This window comes from Cherax quadricarinatus, chromosome 4 (assembly GCF_038502225.1).
Source record: "Cherax quadricarinatus isolate ZL_2023a chromosome 4, ASM3850222v1, whole genome shotgun sequence".
Taxonomy (NCBI): Eukaryota; Metazoa; Arthropoda; class Malacostraca; order Decapoda; family Parastacidae; genus Cherax; species Cherax quadricarinatus.
In genome coordinates, this window is record NC_091295.1 from 65,607,121 (window position 1) to 65,629,177 (window position 22,057).

The 22,057-nt window shown below is 37.5% G+C and overlaps 1 protein-coding gene across 6 annotated transcripts in view; it reads right to left on the reverse strand.

The window, feature by feature from the left end:
* Positions 1-2,670: 2,670 nt before the first annotated feature.
* Syn1 (Syntrophin-like 1) overlaps positions 2,671-22,057 on the reverse strand; it is a 59,632-nt gene continuing 40,245 nt past the window's right edge. For all 6 annotated transcript variants that reach the window (XM_070097058.1, XM_070097078.1, XM_070097044.1 and 3 more), the window contains exons 8-9: positions 5,006-5,196; positions 2,671-3,178 (exon numbers count right to left, since the gene is read on the reverse strand). In XM_070097058.1, coding sequence (XP_069953159.1) covers positions 3,086-3,178; positions 5,006-5,196 — 284 coding nt within the window. In that variant the 3' untranslated portion in view covers positions 2,671-3,085. The remainder of the gene's footprint in view (positions 3,179-5,005; positions 5,197-22,057) is intronic.

Genomic DNA, 22,057 nt, shown 5'->3' on the forward strand with positions numbered 1-22,057 from the left:
TAAAACACACAAACTCCTGTATCTTGAAAATTATCCATAAAATTACCTCGTTTTGATGATAAGAGCTTATTGTAATGAATATTTTTAACACTGATTTATAGCACAAACATATTCCCACATTTAGAACTTTACAGTTTTTTATTTGCACTATGACAAGTACTTGTGGGAGTAGGTGAAGCCAATTTATCCACTACCTTTCATATATTACACAAATACATTAATATAACCATTAGTCTGCATAGTCAGTAACCTTTAACAAGTCACCCACACATTGATCTCCACATTAAAAGCCTACTTAAAGGAAAAAAATGGCATTTAAATCAGTTCAAATACTAGTGTCTTTTATAATGTTTTCTCTTAGAAAGTGAGTTATTACATTGTGGTAATGTCATTGTTAACTCTGGTATTTGTTGTGGGCAAAGAATTTTCAGGTTTTCAAGCAATTTCAGTTACAATATACAAAGGAAAATGCTCTTTCTGCCAGACCTTTCCACAAAAATCAGTAAAAAGTACTAAGCAAATGATCTGTTTCCCTTTAAACACAGAGGAAGAAGGGAAATGGGAAATTTCTACAAAAGAGATACAGTAAAACACTCCAGAATAATAAGCATAGAATTATTGCCAAAGAATGTGAGCTACTGAGACAAATGGATACTTTAAAATAGCTCAAATATTAGTATCATTCAAAGCTTGTCTTTTCTCATAACTTATAACATATAAAGTGAAAGACCATTTGGAAAGAAATATCACAGGTGAGAGAGATTTGTACATCTGTCTTACTCAAGAGACCAACTCTCCAGCAGAGGATGAAATACACACGTCTCTCTTACCTATGTTTCATATGGCTGTCCAAGTGGTTTCTCACTTTGCATCAGTGTTTATAAGACTTTAATACGAGTATAAGGTATAATGAGTATAAGCTCTTCGTTTAGTAACATAAAAGCTAATGATATATTCTCTTAGCATCACTTTCTTTTGATTGTGCGTAAAACATGAGAGACACATATATAATATATATATATATATATATATATATATATATATATATATATATATATATATATATATATATATATATATATATATATATATATATATATATATAATATATATATACATAATATATATATATATATATTATATATATATATATATATATATATATATATATATATATATATATATATATATATATATATATATATTTATATATATATATATATATATATATATATATATATATATATATATATATATATATATATATATATATATATATATATATATATATAAAATATTAGTACTTCTCGCATCACAAATGTTGACAAGCAGCCCTACAATTTAAGTTGTCTATCATCACAGAAATTCCTTGGCATTCAAATTTCCTTACCATTAAAAGGCAGAAGCATCTTATGACTTTAACAACTCTCTAAGACTAGGACACTTCCTGATGCAAGCCATTACAGTAAGAGAACCTCACCTGTTCAGTGTTAATCTGTGTAACACACCTTCACCTGTTCCATGTAAATAACAAAATAAGCTGAACTACTGTTGTCAAGCACAGTAGGCTGATATAATTGTTTTGGTGAAGTGCTTGAACAATCTGGGAATGGTGGAGACACAACATGACGACTCCTGATACTCTATCCTCTTCCTCCGTAGTTTGACAAAGTTCGGGGACGTTACATTATCTCTTTCACTATTAAGTCTTGCATAATATCAAGGTACGCCCACTTCATTGATTTTTAACACTTATTTCTTGATTTCAATGAACTTTACGTACTGATATGGTCAGCAGCAGGTAACATTTATAAATGCAAGTAATGACCACCATCTTCCGTAACTGATGAAGTGACCTAACGGAGTTAACTATTAAATCTCTCACATTCGTATGCTGCATTAACAATTTCATCCTATGTTAGGTGGTTCCTTGACCATACATATGAATTTTAAAAGTAATTCCACCTAAGAGATGACCCTTATGGATTTAGCGCTTAGTTATGATTATAATAATAATCCACCTAAGAGGTGAAGTCAAACCTGCGAAGAGCAGTGAAATACATATTCTGCACCATCTTAGCTACATAATGGACCATAATTTCAAATATGTGCCCAGAGAACCAATGCAAAGATATGATTTATTTTCTATCTAATCTCAACTATTACTTATTAAGGTAACAGCAAAGCTAGAAGTTCACAGAGCAAGAAAAGCATTCATCAAAAATACAGGGGTCAATAATTTCCCCAGTTTATGGTTCCTGAGTTGAGCTGTCGACACCAAGAAGACGGGACAGGAAAAAGAGAAAAATGGTATGGTAGGTTAAAATATGAATTTCTCCAGTTTCCACTTATTCTCATATGTCAATCTATGATTGCTGCCTACCTTACTTATGCTTACACCCCTTTTTTTCATTAATCACGATACATACTAAGTTTTCTCTTGCTCCATTTTAAACATTATCTGCTGTATCTCTCTTGCAAAACACTGAAGTTTTATTATTCTATTTAAAATTCTGGATTACTTGATTATTAGGCTTAAAAAAAAGGAGACATGCTTTCTTGTCATGTTATTTTATCAATTTTGTAAAGCTGTTCTACTATTTCATGATGAGAGGGAACAAATAATATGAGAAGGAACTTGTCAATATTGTATCTTTCTCTCAAATCACCTTTTTACGAGCTGGATGTCCTAAATACGTATCAAGTCTTCATAAACATTTTCTGAAGTCTCAAATACTGAACTTCTTCATTAATACAACTGTTTCTGGTTCTTTCATAAACCAGCAAATTATTGTGCTATGCTTTAACTGGCACTCCAGTTCTGCTTTTTTGTGGTTTGTCCAGCTTTATTAGTCTCAGCCTTCGTTCTCGATGGCTTTATTGGCTTACGGTGATCAGGTGGGCTAATTACACTGGTATCTACCTGGGTGGACGGTCTTCCTTGTGTGTGGAGGCTGGGTTTTCCAGCTTTGCTTAGGTTCATCTGGCTTGTTGATTTTGCTTTTGCTAACTGTTCTTGATTAGTAATCTTTTTGGAGTGTAATGGCCCCAATGCTTTTGTTGACATTGGCTGATCTAGCTTACGTCAAGACGAGAGGGACTGTTGATGAACCTTTGCTGACAGGAAGGTATGCAGTATGAAGACGAAAGGTTTAGGGTTGGTTTTCAAGTCCAACTCCTGAAAAGAAACACTTCTTATAGTTATATCTCTGCAAAAGATGGCAGCTGGAGGGTTATCACATTTCATGAGTCTCATCATTCATTTGTTCATTCATCCATTTGTCACAGTTTTATGCACATTCCACAAAACTTGAACCATCAAGAGATAATGTGATGGCATTTCAAACACATGACTCATTCCTATATGTATATGTGTCATGATCAATGAGCCTACACACAGATCACAAAGACATAAGTCAGCCTAAGCTCACTTGTGCAATCCCCCAAAAATCTGCCACTATTCTATGCTTCAAAAAACACGCACATTATAAATGTTAGTTTGTCAAAGGTCATAGTATGACATACAAATGTTCAAATGTCACCTATGGATGAGGACGTACTTGGTCAAATAATGTCTAGAAGTGAGAGTTGCTAGATTAAATGATGTATAAATTAGACACATGTGCAACATTTGGAAACCTTTCTTGGGATATGTTTTGCTCATTAGGAGCTTTTTTTAATATTTTATAAACTGAGAAAGCTCTTAGTGAACAAAATGTACCCTAGTAAAAGTTTCCAAGCATTGCACATGTCTGATCTGCACGTTTGTTGGTATAATATACCTTGTGAGACACAAGTCAAATATTGTTACAGGCATCTAAGGCATGCAATTCTGCATACAGCTGGGGAAATACAGGGCTAAATACTGAATACAGGTGGAGGCATAATCAGTGCTAACTGAATATAGGTGAGGACATGACAGTCAACTACTGAATAAAAATGAGTAAAATATTACCTATAGATGGGAACAAACTGTAAAATATTAAATATAGGTAGAGACATCCAGGGCTAAATATTGCCTAGAGGTGGGGTATATATACTGGGTTATATAATGAATACAAATAGAGACACAATAGGTCCAATACTGCCTGTTTGTAAGGACAAACATAATATGAACTCTCCTAAGCTAATAATGTACAAATTTACTTATATGAATTTTACCCATGGATTTTCTTATTAAATTTTTATTAATTTTTAGACTATTCTTACTGAATGGAAAGATAACATACACAGTAGGACTCCCATATCCGCAGGAGATGTGTTCCAAGTACTACCTGCCGTGGATACTGAAACAGCAGATAGTTGCAAACCCCATAAATAAGCCCTATACATAGCTATTATAAAGTTTACTTGATAAATTATGCACAATAATTGGAGAATTATCACTTTTTTACTGATGGGAAGCACTTCATGGCTTCTCTCAGGGTTTGAACAATTGCCAGCTTCTCTACTTTTGCACTTTGGGCCATTATTATTATGCAAAATTATAATTTTGGGGGGCCACAGTAAACAGTGGATAATTGAAACTGCAAATACTGAATCAGTGGATACAGGAGTTCTACTGTACTTCATACAACAATTAAGTTAATATGAAAAATACTTTTTCTGTTTCTGTTTCAGCTCCAGCACAAAAGGAAGAGTATAAGGAAGTAGGAAGAGGAAAAAAAAGAGGCAGAGGGAAAAAAAGAGGTATATGAAGTAAATGGAGGCAGAGGGAGCGAGAAAAAAAGGAAGGCAAAGAGCAAATTTAACCCTTAAACTGTCCAAACGTAGATCTACGTTTTTTTCAACATTTGAAAGTATGTAAAAAAACGTAGAGCTTCCTTTTCTTTTTTTACATTTGAAAATGTGTAAAAAAACTGATCTACTTTTTTTTTGTTATATTTGAAAATATGTTAAAAATGTAGATCTACTTTTGGAGCACTAAGCATGTGAATGTAGATCTGTTTGGACAGTTCAAGGGTTAAAAACAAAAAAACAGTACAAGAGTTAACACCAAACTTACCACTTCCATATCTCCATCAAACCGTAGCCAAATTAACCTTGCCCCATCATCAGAGCTCATGAGCAACTTGTGGAATGGCTGAGTCCACAGAACACGACCTCTACCACCAGAGACATCGTGCGTCGACAGCAAGGTAAAACCTTCTTCGTGGTGTAGCACTAATTTGGCCTCCACTCCTCTCCATTCACAGTCTACAGGCAAGCCAATGCATTTTCAAATAGATGATGGCACTTTAATGTGAAACTGATAGCTCAGCATTAAAAAATATCAATATTAAGTATGTGGGGGCAGGAGGGAAGAGGAGTGATTGGTGGAATGATGAAGTAAAGGGTGTGATAAAAGAGAAAAGTTAGCTTATGAGAGGTTTTTACAAAGCAGAAGTGTTATAAGAAGAGCAGAGTATATGGAGAGTAAAAGAAAGGTGAAGAGAGTGGTGAGAGAGTGCAAAGGAGAGCAGATGATAGAGTGGGAGAGGCACTGTCAAGAAATTTTAATGAAAATAAGAAAAAATTTTGGAGTGAGTTAAACAAGTTAAGAAAGCCTAGGGAAAGTATGGATTTGTCAGTTAAAAACAGAGTAGGGGAGTTAGTAGATGGGGAGAGGGAGGTATTAGGTAGATGGCGAGAATATTTTGAGAAACTTTTAAATGTTGAGGAAGAAAGGGAGGTGGTAATTTCATGCACTGGCCAGGGAGGTATACCATCTTTTAGGAGTGAAGAAGAGCAGAATGTAAGTGTGGTGGAGGTACGTGAGGCATTACGTAGAATGAAAGGGGGTAAAGCAGCTGGAACTGATGGGATCATGACAGAAATGTTAAAAGCAGGGGGGGATATAGTGTTGGAGTGGTTGGTACTTTTGTTTAATAAATATATGAAAGAGGGGAAGGTACCTAGGGATTGGTGGAGAGCATGTATAGTCCCTTTATATAAAGGGAAAGGGGACAAAAGAGATTGTAAGAATTATAGAGGAATAAGTTTACTGAATATACCAGGAAAAGTATACGGTAGGGTTATAATTGAAAGAATTAGAGGTAAGAGAGAATGTAGGATTGTGGATGAGCAGGGAGGCTTCAGACTGGGTAGGGGATGTGTAGATCAAGTGTTTACATTTAAGCATATATGTGAACAGTATATAGATAAAGGTAGGGAAGTTTTTATTGCATTTATGGATTTAGAAAAGGCATATGATAGAGTGGATAGAGGAGCAATGTGGCAGATGTTGCAAGTATATGGAATAGGTGGTAAGTTACTAAATGCTGTAAAGAGCTTTTATGAGGATAGTGAGGTTCAGGTTAGGGTGTGTAGAAGAGAGGGAGATTACTTCTTGGTAAAAGTAGGTCTTAGACAGGGATGTGTAATGTCACCATGGTTGTTTAATATATTTATAGATGGGGTTGTAAAAGAAGTAAATGCTAGGGTGTTCGGGAGAGGGGTGGGATTAAATTATGGGGAATCAAATTCAAAATGGGAATTTGCTGATGATACTGTGCTTATGGGAGATTCTAAAGAAAAATTGCAAAGGTTAGTGGATGAGTTTGAGAATGTGTGTAAAGGTAGAAAGTTGAAAGTGAACATAGAAAAAGAGAAGGTGATGAGGGTATCAAATGATTTAGATAAAGAAAAATTGGATATCAAATTGGGGAGGAGGAGTATGGAAGAAGTGAATGTTTTCAGATACTTGGGAGTTGACGTGTCGGCGGATGGATTTATGAAGGATGAGGTTAATCATAGAATTGATGAGGGAAAAAAGGTGAGTGGTGCGTTGAGGTATATGTGGAGTCAAAAAACGTTATCTATGGAGGCAAAGAAGGGAATGTATGAAAGTATAGTAGTACCAATACTCTTATAAGGATGTGAAGCTTGGGTGGTAAATGCAGCAGCGAGGAGACGGTTGGAGGCAGTGGAGATGTCCTGTCTAAGGGCAATATGTGGTGTAAATATTATGCAGAAAATTCGGAGTGTGGAAATTAGGAGGAGGTGTGGAGTTAATAAAAGTATTAGTCAGAGGGCAGAAGAGGGGTTGTTGAGGTGGTTTGTTCATTTAGAGAGAATGGATCAAAGTAGAATGACATGGAAAGCATATAAATCTATAGGGGAAGGAAGGAGGGGTAGGGGTCGTCCTCGAAAGGGTTGGAAAGAGGGGGTAAAGGAGGTTTTGTGGGCGAGGGGCTTGGACTTCCAGCAAGCGTGCATGAGCGTGTTAGATAGGAGTGAATGGAGACGAATGATACTTGGGACCTGACGATCTGTTGGAGTGTGAGCAGGGTAATATTTAGTGAAGGGATTCAGGGAAACCGGTTATTTTCATATAGTCGGACTTGAGTCCTGGAAATGGGAAGTACAATGCCTGCACTTTAAAGGAGGGGTTTGGGATATTGGCAGTTTGGAGGGATATGTTGTGTATCTTTATACGTATATGCTTCTAAACTGTTGTATTCTGAGCACCTCTGCAAAAGCAGTGATAATGTGTGAGTGTGGTGAAAGTGTTGAATGATGAAAGTATTTTAAGGAGGAACATCATGCTTGTATTTAGACAAGTACAGGTCATAAGTACATAAGAACAAAGAACAGTATATTAGTATATAAATTTTGTATGTAATATTATATGTAAAATTTTAATGTAAAACTAGTTTTGTTTATGGGTATGATGACTAACTTAATGAAGCTGGTACCTTTCTAATTAACATGTCAATATTAAGACATGCTGATTCAGTTATACTACTTTAATAAACATATTAAATGTTTGACAAATTACACAAAAATACATCTGACCCTTTCAGTGTCATGACCTCTGAAAATAAAAATGCTACAGTATCATGAATTTTCAAGGAATAACAATAATAATTTTATCTTCGGAATTAGTAATCTTGTTTCTGAAGGTAATGATACCAAATAATGCAAAATTTGATGGAAAGCTTACGGAATTCAGCAGGTGCAAAGCTGGCAGTCTGGGAGCTATTTACACACTGGCAATTTCATTCAATTTGAGTGCTATTTTAAGCGATTCCAATTCTCAGTTTTACCCAATTCCTAGCTATTTTGCTAGTATGCCTTCTGTTCTATCTGATGAGCACAAGAAACCACCATTCAATTATCAGAACTACCCTTTAATGTGTAGATAGGCCTGTAAATAGGATTTTTTTTACTCGAGCGTTTAACCCTTTCAGGGTCGACAGGCCCTCTCAGATACTTGTTCTCAGTCGCCCAAATTTCAAAAAAAAAATTTATTTTTTCTTATGAAAAGATAGAGAATCTTTTCCCGGTCGTAATGACACCAAAAGTATGAAATTTGATGGAAAACTTACGGAATTATGCGCTCGCGAAGTTAGTGGTCTCGACGACGTTTACGCATCGGTGATTTTGCCCACTTTGAGCCCTATTTTCGGCCAATTCCAGTGTACTAGTCGACAAAAATCATAAAATATTTCGCTAGAACTCCATTTTTTCTATCGAATGAGTGCAAGAAACCACCCATTTACCAATTTCAACTATCCAATACAGTGGTCAGAATTTAGCAATTTTGCCAATTTCACACAATTTTCAAAAGATGCCAATTTCCAAATAGGGTCCAGAATAAACAAGAAAAACATTCCTGGCACTAAAATGACATTTCCTCTGTTCATCAGTCACGTCCTAATGCTCCTCTTACATTCTTTTGCTTTCCACTTTGAATTTTTATTCTCACAAAAAACAGAAGATTTACTGTTATGCAGACTACTGCATTAGTGTAAAAAATGGTATAAATAATATCGGCGCACTTGTGAAAGAATATTAGACTCACCAGTTGACGTGTATTGGACGCTTAGCATGATTTGTTTACTTTTGAACTTTGGTAAAAATCGAACATTTCTGCTTCTTTGCGCTCAATTTCAAGGTACTTTTCATTGTAAAATCAGTCAAAATCATCTCAATTTCTGTAACATGTCTTCCATTCTATAGAATGAGACCAAGAAAACTAGAATACAACAATAAATACCAAACGAAAATACAGTGTAAAGTCGGTTTTAATCGAAAAACACGGTCAAAGTTTTTTTTTCTCATTATGCACTGTGTGCTGCAGGATTTTTTTAATACTGCACACACTGACCACATAGACCCATTCTTTCATATGTAGGCCTACCAGCTTTCCCTCACTAGATTTGAGGGAGCTAGAATTTAGGCGTACTAGTACATGTACATCAAAAACCCTGGTGCGTAAGCCGTACTAGTACGGCCGAAACCCTGAAAGGGCTAAAGGCAGAACTGCAAGGAAATCTAGCAGATCACCTACTGGTACTTCAGTAAACAATGAAGTAACATCAAAACATCATTAGACATTAAAACCTATAAGTTTATCAACCATAAACACTTTTTTTTTTTCCAACAAATCGGCCGTCTTCCACCGAGGCAGGGTGACCCAAAAAAGAAAGAAAATACCCAAAAAGAAAATACTTTCATCATCATTCAACACTTTCACTTCACTCACACATAATCACTGTTTTTGCAGAGGTGCCCAGAATACAACAGTTTAGAAGTATATACAGTAAGGCCCCGCTTTACAGCGTTTCGCCTTACGGCATTCCGCTAATACGGCGATGTCAAATTATGACCAAAATTTGCTATACGGCAAGCGATCTTTCAAATACGGTGCCCCCCACCCGGTTTGTTTATATTTTCCGTAACCACATCTATTATGTCAGGAAACTTTCCAAAATTTCAAGTGTTTTAAAGTTACTGCATATTTTATATGTACTCTGATAATTATACTTATGTGTACCTGTACCTAAATACACCTACCGACTTATGACTGAGTTCGGTTCCGAGAAACCGGTCGTAAGTCGAAATGGTCGTAAGTCGAACTTTACTACTGAATATCAACAAAACATTTTTGTAATGACTTTATTTTACTGTTTTATTTTGGTATTTCATGTTTTACTTTACTTTTTATGCTGTTAGTACTGTATTTAACACTGTAAGGTTTAGGATAAACACTGTGTACAACACAAATAGTTGTTTATTTCCCAGAAATTTGGCACAAAAAACACGGTCGTAAGTCGAGTCGTCGTAAGTCGAGCAGGTCGTAAGTCGGATGGTAGGTGTATACTTACACACTGTGCTGGTGTGAAGGTACACATTAAAATCGCAAAGTCTCTCTCTACTCATGATGCCAATACCACTTAATAATAATCACTCTTGGGCACACTACATGTCTTATTTTACATCAATATAGGAATTTTCATTAATCCATCTATGATATTTTTCTCAAAATTATATATGAAACCCATTACATAACATATAAACATGATACATACACTCACAGAAAAATTTATGTAAATATGAGATTTGTTTACAAAGCAGCTGTGTAGATAGTGTCGGAAGAATTACGTTTTCTCTAGTCAAACTGGGGGATAACTGTAGAAAAATATTCTTTTTGTATGCCTTTACTCTATATATAGCAATTCACGACCCTTGTGGGTTTAGTGCTATTTAATAATAATAATAATAATACTACTAATAATAATTGTGGAGAAATTTTCTCCAGGAGGGGGGTATCAGCCCCCTTCAGCCCTTTCAGCCCTGAGGGGCCACTAGAAGGGGCGAGCGTCTTGTTTACTGCTAGAGTGAGTAATTGATCACAGATGCCGTATGAGTGGTCAAATGACCTCTGCTCCTTGCAGCGGTGTTGCAAAGTGTATTTTTATAAGAGACAGTACATCTCTTACTTAGCAGGACAATTAAGGAAAATCCTGCTCCCACTTTATTACCATAGTAAAAATAGTGTACATTGTTGTCTCTGCTTAAGACAGCAAGAAACAAACATTCTGCTTTGCTTCATCGAGGAGGTGACAAGGATGCAAGGTACTAGGTCAGCGTTTTTTTTTTTTGTGCTGGGGCCAGTGACGGGGTGGAGCCCTGTAGCGTTTGGCAGACTAACTTTGACTCTACTACGAGACACTGACGCCAGGATAACCAGCAAAGGACACTGATCTGTGCGTTAGTGTGAATAAAGTGTCTCACACAACACAATAAACACTTAAGAGAAGTGTGATCAGCTTCTCTTGTGATACATTGTGAACAATAAAGACAAATCTTGTTGAACATAGTGTACCAGTGTGCGTTTCCTAGACAATGGAAGATGTGGACATCCAAGGACACTTCAGCTTCTATCAAGTCACCGATATCTGTCGAAGGTGTTGAGAACACCATAGCTCACGTTACAAAGAGCAAGGTATGTTACGAATTTCTTGTAGATCGGGGGATTGCGCAATTCTTGAGTCACAAGGAGTTTGTAATCAACCTATAATCGGCAGTAAGGTGTGGACTTTTGAGTCCAAACAAGTAAGTATTCGTCAGCCATCATCGAATGAAATATGCTGACATAACACCCCCTAGGGGTAATATACTTACAAATTGTATCTCTTGACAGCCCACTGTTGTGATGGTTTCGACAGCATCTAGACCTCGTCTGCAGGGGCGGCTGTGTAGACGATTTGCTGTCATTTATCAGCTAAGTGTTCATTATATAATTATATCTTAGCTGGTAAGGCCAAATTCTCAACAATAATAATATTATTATTATTATTATTATTATTTTTTTATTTTTTTATTATCACACTGGCCGATTCCCACCAAGGCAGGGTGGCCCGAAAAAGAAAAACTTTCACCATCATTCACTCCATCACTGTCTTGCCAGAAGGGTGCTTTACACTACAGTTTTTAAACTGCAACATTAACACCCCTCCTTCAGAGTGCAGGCACTGTACTTCCCATCTCCAGGACTCAAGTCCGGCCTGCCGGTTTCCCTGAACCCCTTCATAAATGTTACTTTGCTCACACTCCAACAGCACGTCAAGTATTAAAAACCATTTGTCTCCATTCACTCCTATCAAACACGCTCACGCATGCCTGCTGGAAGTCCAAGCCCCTCGCACACAAAACCTCCTTTACCCCCTCCCTCCAACCTTTCCTAGGCCGACCCCTACCCCGCCTTCCTTCCACTACAGACTGATACACTCTTGAAGTTATTCTGTTTCGCTCCATTCTCTCCACATGTCCGAACCACCTCAACAACCCTTCCTCAGCCCTCTGGACAACAGTTTTGGTAATCCCGCACCTCCTCCTAACTTCCAAACTACGAATTCTCTGCATTATATTCACACCACACATTGCTCTCACACATGACATCTCCACTGCCTCCAGCCTTCTTGCTGCAACATTCATCACCCATGCTTCACACCCATATAAGAGCGTTGGTAAAACTATACTCTCATACATTCCCCTCTTTGCCTCCAAGGACAAAGTTCTTTGTCTCCACAGACTCCTAAGTGCACCACTCACCCTTTTTCCCTCATCAATTCTATGATTCACCTCATCTTTCATAGACCCATCCGCTGACACGTCCACTCCCAAATATCTGAATACATTCACCTCCTCCATACTCTCTCCCTCCAATCTGATATCCAATCTTTCATCACCTAATCTTTTTGTTATCCTCATAACCTTACTCTTTCCTGTATTCACTTTCAATTTTCTTCTTTTGCACACCCTACCAAATTCATCCACCAATCTCTGCAACTTCTCTTCAGAATCTCCCAAGAGCACAGTGTCATCAGCAAAGAGCAACTGTGACAACTCCCACTTTATGTGTGATTCTTTATCTTTTAACTCCACGCCTCTTGCCAAGACCCTCGCATTTACTTCTCTTACAACCCCATCTATAAATATATTAAACAACCACGGTGACATCACACATCCTTGTCTAAGCCCTACTTTTACTGGGAAATAATTTCCCTCTTTCCTACATACTCTAACTTGAGCCTCACTATCCTCGTAAAAACTCTTCACTGCTTTCAGTAACCTTCCTCCTACACCATACACCTGCAACATCTGCCACATTGCCCCCCTATCCACCCTGTCATACGCCTTTTCCAAATCCATAAATGCCACGAAGACCTCTTTAGCCTTATCTAAATACTGTTCACTTATATGTTTCACTGTAAACACCTGGTCCACACACCCCCTACCTTTCCTAAAGCCTCCTTGTTCATCTGCTATCCTATTCTCCGTCTTACTCTTAATTCTTTCAATAATAACTCTACCATACACTTTGCCAGGTATACTCAACAGACTTATCCCCCTATAATTTATGCACTCTCTTTTATCCCCTTTGCCTTTATACAAAGAAACTATGCATGCTCTCTGCCAATCCCTAGATACCTTACCCTCTTCCATACATTTGTTAAATAATTGCACCAACCACTCCAAAACTATACCCCCACCTGCTTTTAACATTTCTATCTTTATCCCATCAATCCCGGCTGCCTTACCCCCTTTCATTTTACCTACTGCCTCACGAACTTCCCCCACACTCACAACTGGCTCTTCCTCACTCCTACAAGATGTTGTTCCTCCTTGCCCTATACACGAAATCACAGCTTCCCTATCTTCATCAACATTTAACAATTCCTCAAAATATTCCCTCCATCTTCCCAATACCTCTAACTCTCCATTTAATAACTCTCCTCTCCTATTTTTAACTGACAAATCCATTTGTTCTCTAGGCTTTCTTAACTTGTTAATCTCACTCCAAAACTTTTTCTTATTTTCAACAAAATTTGTTGATAACATCTCACCCACTCTCTCATTTGCTCTCTTTTTACATTGCTTCACCACTCTCTTAACCTCTCTCTTTTTCTCCATATACTCTTCCCTCCTTACATCACTTCTACTTTGTAAAAACTTCTCATATGCTAACTTTTTCTCCCTTACTACTCTCTTTACATCATCATTCCACCAATCGCTCCTCTTCCCTCCTGCACCCACTTTCCTGTAACCACAAACTTCTGCTGAACACTCTAACACTACATTTTTAAACCTACCCCATACCTCTTCGACCCCATTGCCTATGCTCTCATTAGCCCATCTATCCTCCAATAGCTGTTTATATCTTACCCCCTCTTTTAGTTTATAAACCTTCACCTCTCTCTTCCCTGATGCTTCTAATCTCCTTGTATCCCATCTACCTTTTACTCTCAGTGTAGCTACAACTAGAAAGTGATCTGATATATCTGTGGCCCCTCTATAAACATGTACATCCTGAAGTCTACTCAACAGTCTTTTATCTACCAATACATAATCCAACAAACTACTGTCATTTCGCCCTACATCATATCTTGTATACTTATTTATCCTCTTTTTCTTAAAATATGTATTACCTATAACTAAACCCCTTTCTATACAAAGTTCAATCAAAGGGCTCCCATTATCATTTACACCTGGTACCCCAAACTTACCTACCACACCCTCTCTAAAAGTTTCTCCTACTTTAGCATTCAGGTCCCCTACCACAATTACTCTCTCACTTGGTTCAAAGGCTCCTATACATTCACTTAACATCTCCCAAAATCTCTCTCTCTCCTCTGCATTCCTCTCTTCTCCAGGTGCATACACGCTTATTATGACCCACTTCTCGCATCCAACCTTTACTTTAATCCACATAATTCTTGAATTTACACATTCATATTCTCTGATCATTCAACATTACTGCTACCCCTTCCTTTGCTCTAACTCTCTCAGATACTCCAGATTTAATCCCATTTATTTCCCCCCACCGAAACTCCCCTACCCCCTTCAGCTTTGTTTCGCTTAGGGCCAAGACATCCAACTTCTTTTCATTCATAACATCAGCAATCATCTGTTTCTTGTCATCCGCACTACATCCACGCACATTTAAGCATCCCAGTTTTATAAAGTTTTTCTTCTTCTCTTTTTTAGTAAATGTCTACAGGAGAAGGGGTTACTAGCCCATTGCTCCTGGCATTTTAGTCGCCTCATACGACACGCATGGCTTACGGAGGAAAGATTCTTTTCCATTTCCCCATGGACAATAGAAGAAATAAAGAGGAACAAGAGCTATTTAGAAAAAGGATAAAAACCTAGATGTATGTATATATACATGCATGTGCGTGTCTGTGAAGTGTGAGCAAAGTGTAAGTAGGAGTAGCAAGATATCCCTGTTATCTAGCGTGTTATTAATAATAATATTATTATTATTATTATCATCTTCATTCACTCTAAAAATGGTGTGTTGCTGTTTGTTTATTCTGAACTAACTTGTACACAATGTAAGAGTATTTGTATTGTGAGGTAATTATTATTAAAATAAAAAAATATTGAGGTAAATGTTTTACAAACTCTTACAAATGGACGTGAATGAACTAAAAGTAGACACATATTAATACGCATTTATTTCGCCTGACCAAGTGTTCGTCCACTACCTGTTCAGTTTGTGTTCTTACATTGTCTCAATTCTGTATCTCGTTCTCTCTCTCGTTTACCCTTTCGTTAACTAGTTGGCTCTCATTGACGATGGCATCTAAGGTTAGCTGTAATAAAAAGAGAAGTCGTAAGCCTCTTGCTTTAAGTGCCAAGTTAGAGGATGATTGTGTGCCATTCTGATTTTATTCAATAAACACCCTGCCACTCACCTCTCACACATTAATATTAATATTTTAAGGTAAGTAATAAGTGTACTCTGTGTGTATCATACCTTTTATTGTGTTTTTAATGTCTATTTATATTGCTAACTTAATATAAGTTAGTGTAAACTTGTTGTCTGGCATTTATTGCATATTTTATGTGTGCTCTGATAATAATACTTGTGGAGCTGTGTGGTAGCTGGGTGGAGGGACAACATTACGTTTTCTCTGCTCAGCCATCAGAGAAAACGTTTATGAATCTGCGTTTGGCCCAGCCACTCCCTCATTCCGCTTTTGTTTACAATTTTCGGCATGAATTATTCATTACTTCTACCTTCGTTTATGATGGCATCTAAAGGTAGTTGTTAGAAATTATTAAATTCAGTGAACAAGGCATGTCGATGTTAATAATATGGCTCTGGGCCACAGTGTAGGTAGCTGGTAGGTGTAGCCCAGGCGGGCTACACCTACCGGCTACCTACACTGACTTTCTAGAAATAAATACTACTCACCTCTCTTCCTATATTAAGACTACACATAATTTAAGGTAAATAATGAGTGTACTGTATGTGTATTTTACCTCTCTGGGATGTTTTAAATATCGTATATTAAGTATGAGACGGGGAGCCAGTGCTACCTACACCTGGGTACCTGCACCTGACTTCCTACAAGTAAGTACTACTCACCTCTCTCCCTACATTAAGATTACAAATACTTTAAGATAAGTAATGAATTTACTGTGAATGTATTTTACTTTGTGTGTTTTAATGCCTAGTTCTATTACTAACTTAATATAATTTAATGTAAACTTGTTGTCTGGCGTTTATAAATGGAAAAAAATGGCGTTCTGCCTTCCGGCGATGTCTGCTCTCCGGTGACACCCTGGAACCTAACCCGCCATATAAGTGGGGCCCTACTGTACATATAAAAATACACAATATATCCCTCCAAACTGCCAATATCTCAAACCACTCCTTTGGAGTGCAGACACTGTACTTCCCATTTCCAGGACTCAAGTCCAGTTATATAAAATAACCGGTTTCCCTGAATCCCTTCACTAAATATTACCCTGCTCACACTCCAACAGCTCGTCAGGTCCCAAATACCATTCGTCTCCATCCACTCCTGTCTAGAATGTATAGAATTTTTTCTTTAATTTTGGGGTTCCATGCCAAGCTTAACCCTTTGACTGTTTCAGGCCCCTCTCTGAAACTGTCATTCTATGTCGCTCAATTTTTGAAAAAAAAAAATTATTTTTTCTTATGAAATGATAGAGAATCTTTTCCCGATGGTAATGACACCAAAAGTTCGAAATTTGGTCGAAAACTCGTGGAATTATGCTCCCGCGAAGTTAGCGGTCTCGGCGACATATGTGTATCGGCGATTTCGCCGACTTTGGGCCCTATTTTCAGCCAATTCCATTGTTCCAGTTGACCAAACTCATAGCTATTTCTTTAGAACTCCATTTTATCTATCAGCTGAGTACAAGAAACCTCCCATTTACTAATTTGGACTACCCAATATGGTGGTCAGAAATTGACAATTTGGCCAATTTCACGCAAAATAAAAAAGATGCCAATTTCAAAATAGGGTCCAGAATAAACAAGGTAGACATTCGTGGCACTAAAATAACATATGCTCTGTTCATTAGTCACATCTCTAGGCCCCTCTTATATTATTATTGCTTTCTATTTTGATTTTTAATTCATACAAAAAAATACAAAATTTACTGTTATGCAGACGACTGCATTATTGTAAAAATGGTATAAATAATATCAGTGCACTAGTGAAAGAATATTAGACTCCCCAGTTGACGTGTATTGGACGTGTGGTGTGATTTATTTGCTCTTGAACATTGGTAAAAATCGAACATTTCCGCTACTTTGAGCTCAGTTTCAAGGTCGTTTTCATCGTAAAAGTAATGAAAATCATCTCTATTTCTGTAATATGTTTTCCATTTTATCACCTAAGACCATGAAAACGCGAATACAACGATAAATACTATACGAAAATACACCTCAAAGTCGGCGTTTTATTCCAAAAAAACGATCAGAGTTTTTTTTTTCTCATTACGCAATGTGTGCTGCAGGATTTTTTTTATGTGGTGCACACTGACCACACAGACCCATTCTCTCACATGTGGGCCTACCAGCTTTCTCCCACTTGATTTGAAGCTGCTAGAATTATTGAGTATATATATGTCAGAAACATTGGCTCGTAAGACGTATTTATACGTCGAAAACAGTCAAAGGGTTAAACAAGATGGAAACCATGAAAAAAATGTGAATAATGGAAGCTATTCATCGAAGACCCTTCAGTAAAAATATTAGATAATCAAAACTGGTAAATTCTAAAGATCTTAAATTTGGATGCTTGACTGTAATTGAGGTACAGTGGACCCCCAGTTGTCGGCCACCTCTGTTATCGGCCAACTCGGTGATCGACTGGTTTTTCGGCGCCCTAACATTCACTTCTTTTACAACCCCATCTATAAATATATTAAACAGCCATGGTGACATTACACATCCCTGTCTAAGACCTACTTTTACTGGGAAGTAGTCTCCCTCTCTTCTACACACCCTAACCTGAGCCTCACTATCCTCATATAAACTCTTTACAGCATTTAATAACTTACCACCTATTCCATATACTTGCAACATCTGCCACATTGCTCCCCTATCCACTCTATCATATGCCTTTTCTAAATCCATAAATGCAATAAAAACTTCCCTACCTTTATCTAAATACTGTTCACATATATGCCTCAATGTAAACACTTGATTTACACATCCCCTACCCACTCTGAAACCTCCTTGCTCATCTGCAATCCTACATTCTGTCTTACCTCTAATTCTTTCAATTATAACCCTACCGTACACTTTTCCTGGTATACTCAGTAAACTTATTCCTCTATAACTTTTACAATCTCTTTTGTCCGCCTCCCTTTATATAAAGGGACTATACATGCTCTCTGCCAATCCCTAAATACCTTCCCCTCTTTCATACATTTATTAAACAAAAATACCAACCACTCCAACACTATATCCCCCCCCTGCTTTTAACATTTCTGTCCTGATCCCATCAGTTCCAGCTGCTTTACCCCCTTTCATTCTACGTAATGCCTCACGCACCTCCCCCACACTCACATCCTGTTCTTCTTCACTCCTAAAAGATGGTATACCTCCCTGGCCAGTGCATGAAATTACCGCTTCCCTTTCTTCGTCGACATTTAAACGTTCCTCAAAATATTCTCGCCATCTACCCAAAACCTCCATCTCCCCATCTACTAACTCCCCTACTCTGTTTTTAACCCTTTGAGGGTTTTCCTCGTACTAGTACGTCTTACGTGTAGGGGTTTTTGACGTACTAGTACTCATAAATTCTAGCGACCTCAAATCTAGTGGGAGAAAGCTGGTAGGCCTTCATATGAAAGAATGGGTCTATGTGGTCAGTGTGCACAGTCTAAAAAAAATCCTGCAGCACACGGTGCATAATGAGAAAAAAAAAACTTTTTCCATTTTTTTTTAATAAATCAGCGACTTTGCAGTGTATTTTCGTATGGTATTTATTGTTGTATTCTAGTTTTCTTGGTCTCATTTTATAGAATGGAAGACATATTACTGAAATTGAGATGATTTTGACTGGTTTTACAATGAAAGGTGCCTTGAAATTGAGCTCAAAGTAGCAGAAATGTTCGATTTTTACCAAACTTCAAAAGTAAACAAATCGTGCCAAGCGTGCAATACACGTCAACTGGTGAGTCTAATATTCTTTCACAAGTGCACCAATAATATTTATACCATTTTTTACACTAATGCAGTAGTCTGCATAACAGTAAATCTTATATTTTTTGTGAGAATAAAAATTCAAAGTGGAAAGCAAAAGAATATGAGAGGGGCCTTGAGACGTGACTAATGACTAGAGGAAATGTCATTTTAGTGCCAGGAATGTCTTTCTTGTTTATTCTGGACCCTATTCCGAAATTGGCATCTTTTGAAATTTGTGTGAAATTGGCAAAATTGCTAAATTCTGACCACTGCACTGGATAGTTGAATTTATAAATGGGTGGTTTCTTGCACCCATTCGATAGAAAAAATGGAGTTCTAGCGAAATATTCATGTTTTTTGTCGACTAGTACAGTGAAATTGGCCGAAAATGGGGCTCAAAGTGGGCAAAATCGCCGATCCGTAAACATCGCCGAGACCGCTAACTTTGCGAGAGCATAATTCCGTAAGTTTTCTATCAAATTTCAAACTTTTGGTGTCGTTATGATCGGGAAAAGATTCTCTATCTTTTCATAAGAGAAAATAATTTTTTTTTTTTTTTAAATTTGGCCGACCCTGAGAACGAGTTTCGGAGAGGGCCTGTCGACCCTCAAAGGGTTAACTGACAAATCCATTCGTTTTCTAGGCTTCATTAACTTGTTTAACTCACTCCAAAATTTTTTCTTATTTTCATTAAAATTCCTTGACAGTGCCTCTCCCACTCTATCATCTGCTCTCCTTTTGCACTCTCTCACCACTCTCTTCACCTTTCTTTTACTCTCCATATACTCTACTCTTCTTATAACACTTCTGCTTTGTAAAAACCTCTCATAAGCTAACTTTTCTCTTTTATCACACCCTTTACTTCATCATTCCACCAATCACTCCTCATTCCTCCTGCACCCATCTCCGATAACCACAAACTTCTGCCCTACATTCTAATACTGCATTTTTAAAACTATTCCAACCCTTTTCAACCCCCCTCCCCCTGCTACTCATACTTGCACCAGCCCACCTTTCTGCCAATAGTTGCTTATATCTCACTCGAATTTCCTCCTCCCTTAGTTTATACACTTTCACCTCCCACTTGCTTACTGTTGCCATTTTCCTCTTTTGCCACCTACCTCTTACTCTAACTGTAGCTACAACTAAATAATGATCCGATATATCAGTTGCCCTCCTACAAACGTGTACATCCTGGAGCCTACCCATCAACCTTTTATCCACCAATACATAATCTAACAAACTACTTTCATTACGTGCTATATCATACCTTGTATATTTATTTATCCTCTTCTTCATAAAATATGTATTACTTATTACCAAACCTCTTTCTACACATAGCTCAATTAAAGGCTCCCCATTTTCATTTACCCCTGGCACCCCAAAATTACCTACTACTCCCTCTACAACATTTTTGCCCACTTTAGCATTGAAATTCCCAACCACCATTACTCTCACACTTGGTTCAAAACTCTCCACGCATTCACTCAACATTTCCCAAAATCTCTCTCTCCTCTTCTGCAGGTGCATATACGCTTACTATAACCCACTTTTCACATCCAACCTTTTTTTTACTCCACATAATCCTTGAATTAATACATTTGTAGGCCCTCTTTTCCTGCCATAACTTATCCTTCAACATTATTGCTACTCCTTCTTTAGCTCTAACTCTATTTGAAACCCCTGACCTAATCCCATTTATTCCTCTCCACTGAAACTCTCCTATCCCCTTCAGCTTTGTTTCACTTAAAGTCAGGTCATCCAGCTTCTTCTCATTCATAACATCCACAATCATCTCTTTCTTATCATTTGCACAACATCCACGCACATTCAGACTTCCCACTTTGACAATTTTCTTCTTCTTATTCTTTTTAGTAATTATTACAGGAAAATGGGTTACTAGCCCATTGTTCCCGGCATTTTAGTTGACTTTTACAACACGCGTGGCTTACGGAGGAAAGATTCTTATTCCACTTCCCCATGGATATAAAAGGAAAAGTAATAAGACCAAGAACTATTAAGATAAAATTAAAGAAAACTCAGATGAGTGTGTATAAATAAACATGTACATGTATGTGTAGTGTGACCTAAGTAGATATAAGACATAAATAAACATGATGCAAGTAATAGCAGTGTCACCTGCTCAGCAATTAGGGAGTGGCCCATACACCACAAACCAACAGGTTTACTAGCCACTCCCTGAGACAGAGACAAGCAGGTAGAAAGACACACACACACACAGGCAGACAGAAAGACAGATAAGCAGAGCTAGACAGAAAAGCAGAGCTAGACAGACAGACAGGCAGACAGACAGACAGGCAGACAGATAGACAGGCAGACAGATATAGATAGACTGACAGACAGACATACAGAGACATGTTTGTGTGCAAGAGTAAAAACATATAAATGTAAGGTTCTCTGCAGCAGTGCACATTCATCAAATGTCACTGGCTGTCACTTGTCATCTGATGCTTGTTATAACACCATTCTTCAAGGAGTTTCATATTATACTCCAGGTACACACAGAAGACAGAAAGACAGATAAGCAGAACTAAACAGACAGATAAGCAGAGCTAAACAGACAGACAGACAGGCAGACAGACAGACAGACAGATAGATAGACAGACATACAGAGACATGTTTGTGTGCAAGAGTAAAAACATAAAGGCATGGTTCCCTGCAGCAGCACACATTCATCAAATGTCACTGGCTGTCACTTGTTATCTGACCCTTGTCATAACATCATTCTTCAAGGAGTTTCATACTCCAGCATGTCTAAAACATTGCTGGGACCTAGAAATACTCTGTATATATCTCTAGACAATAGTA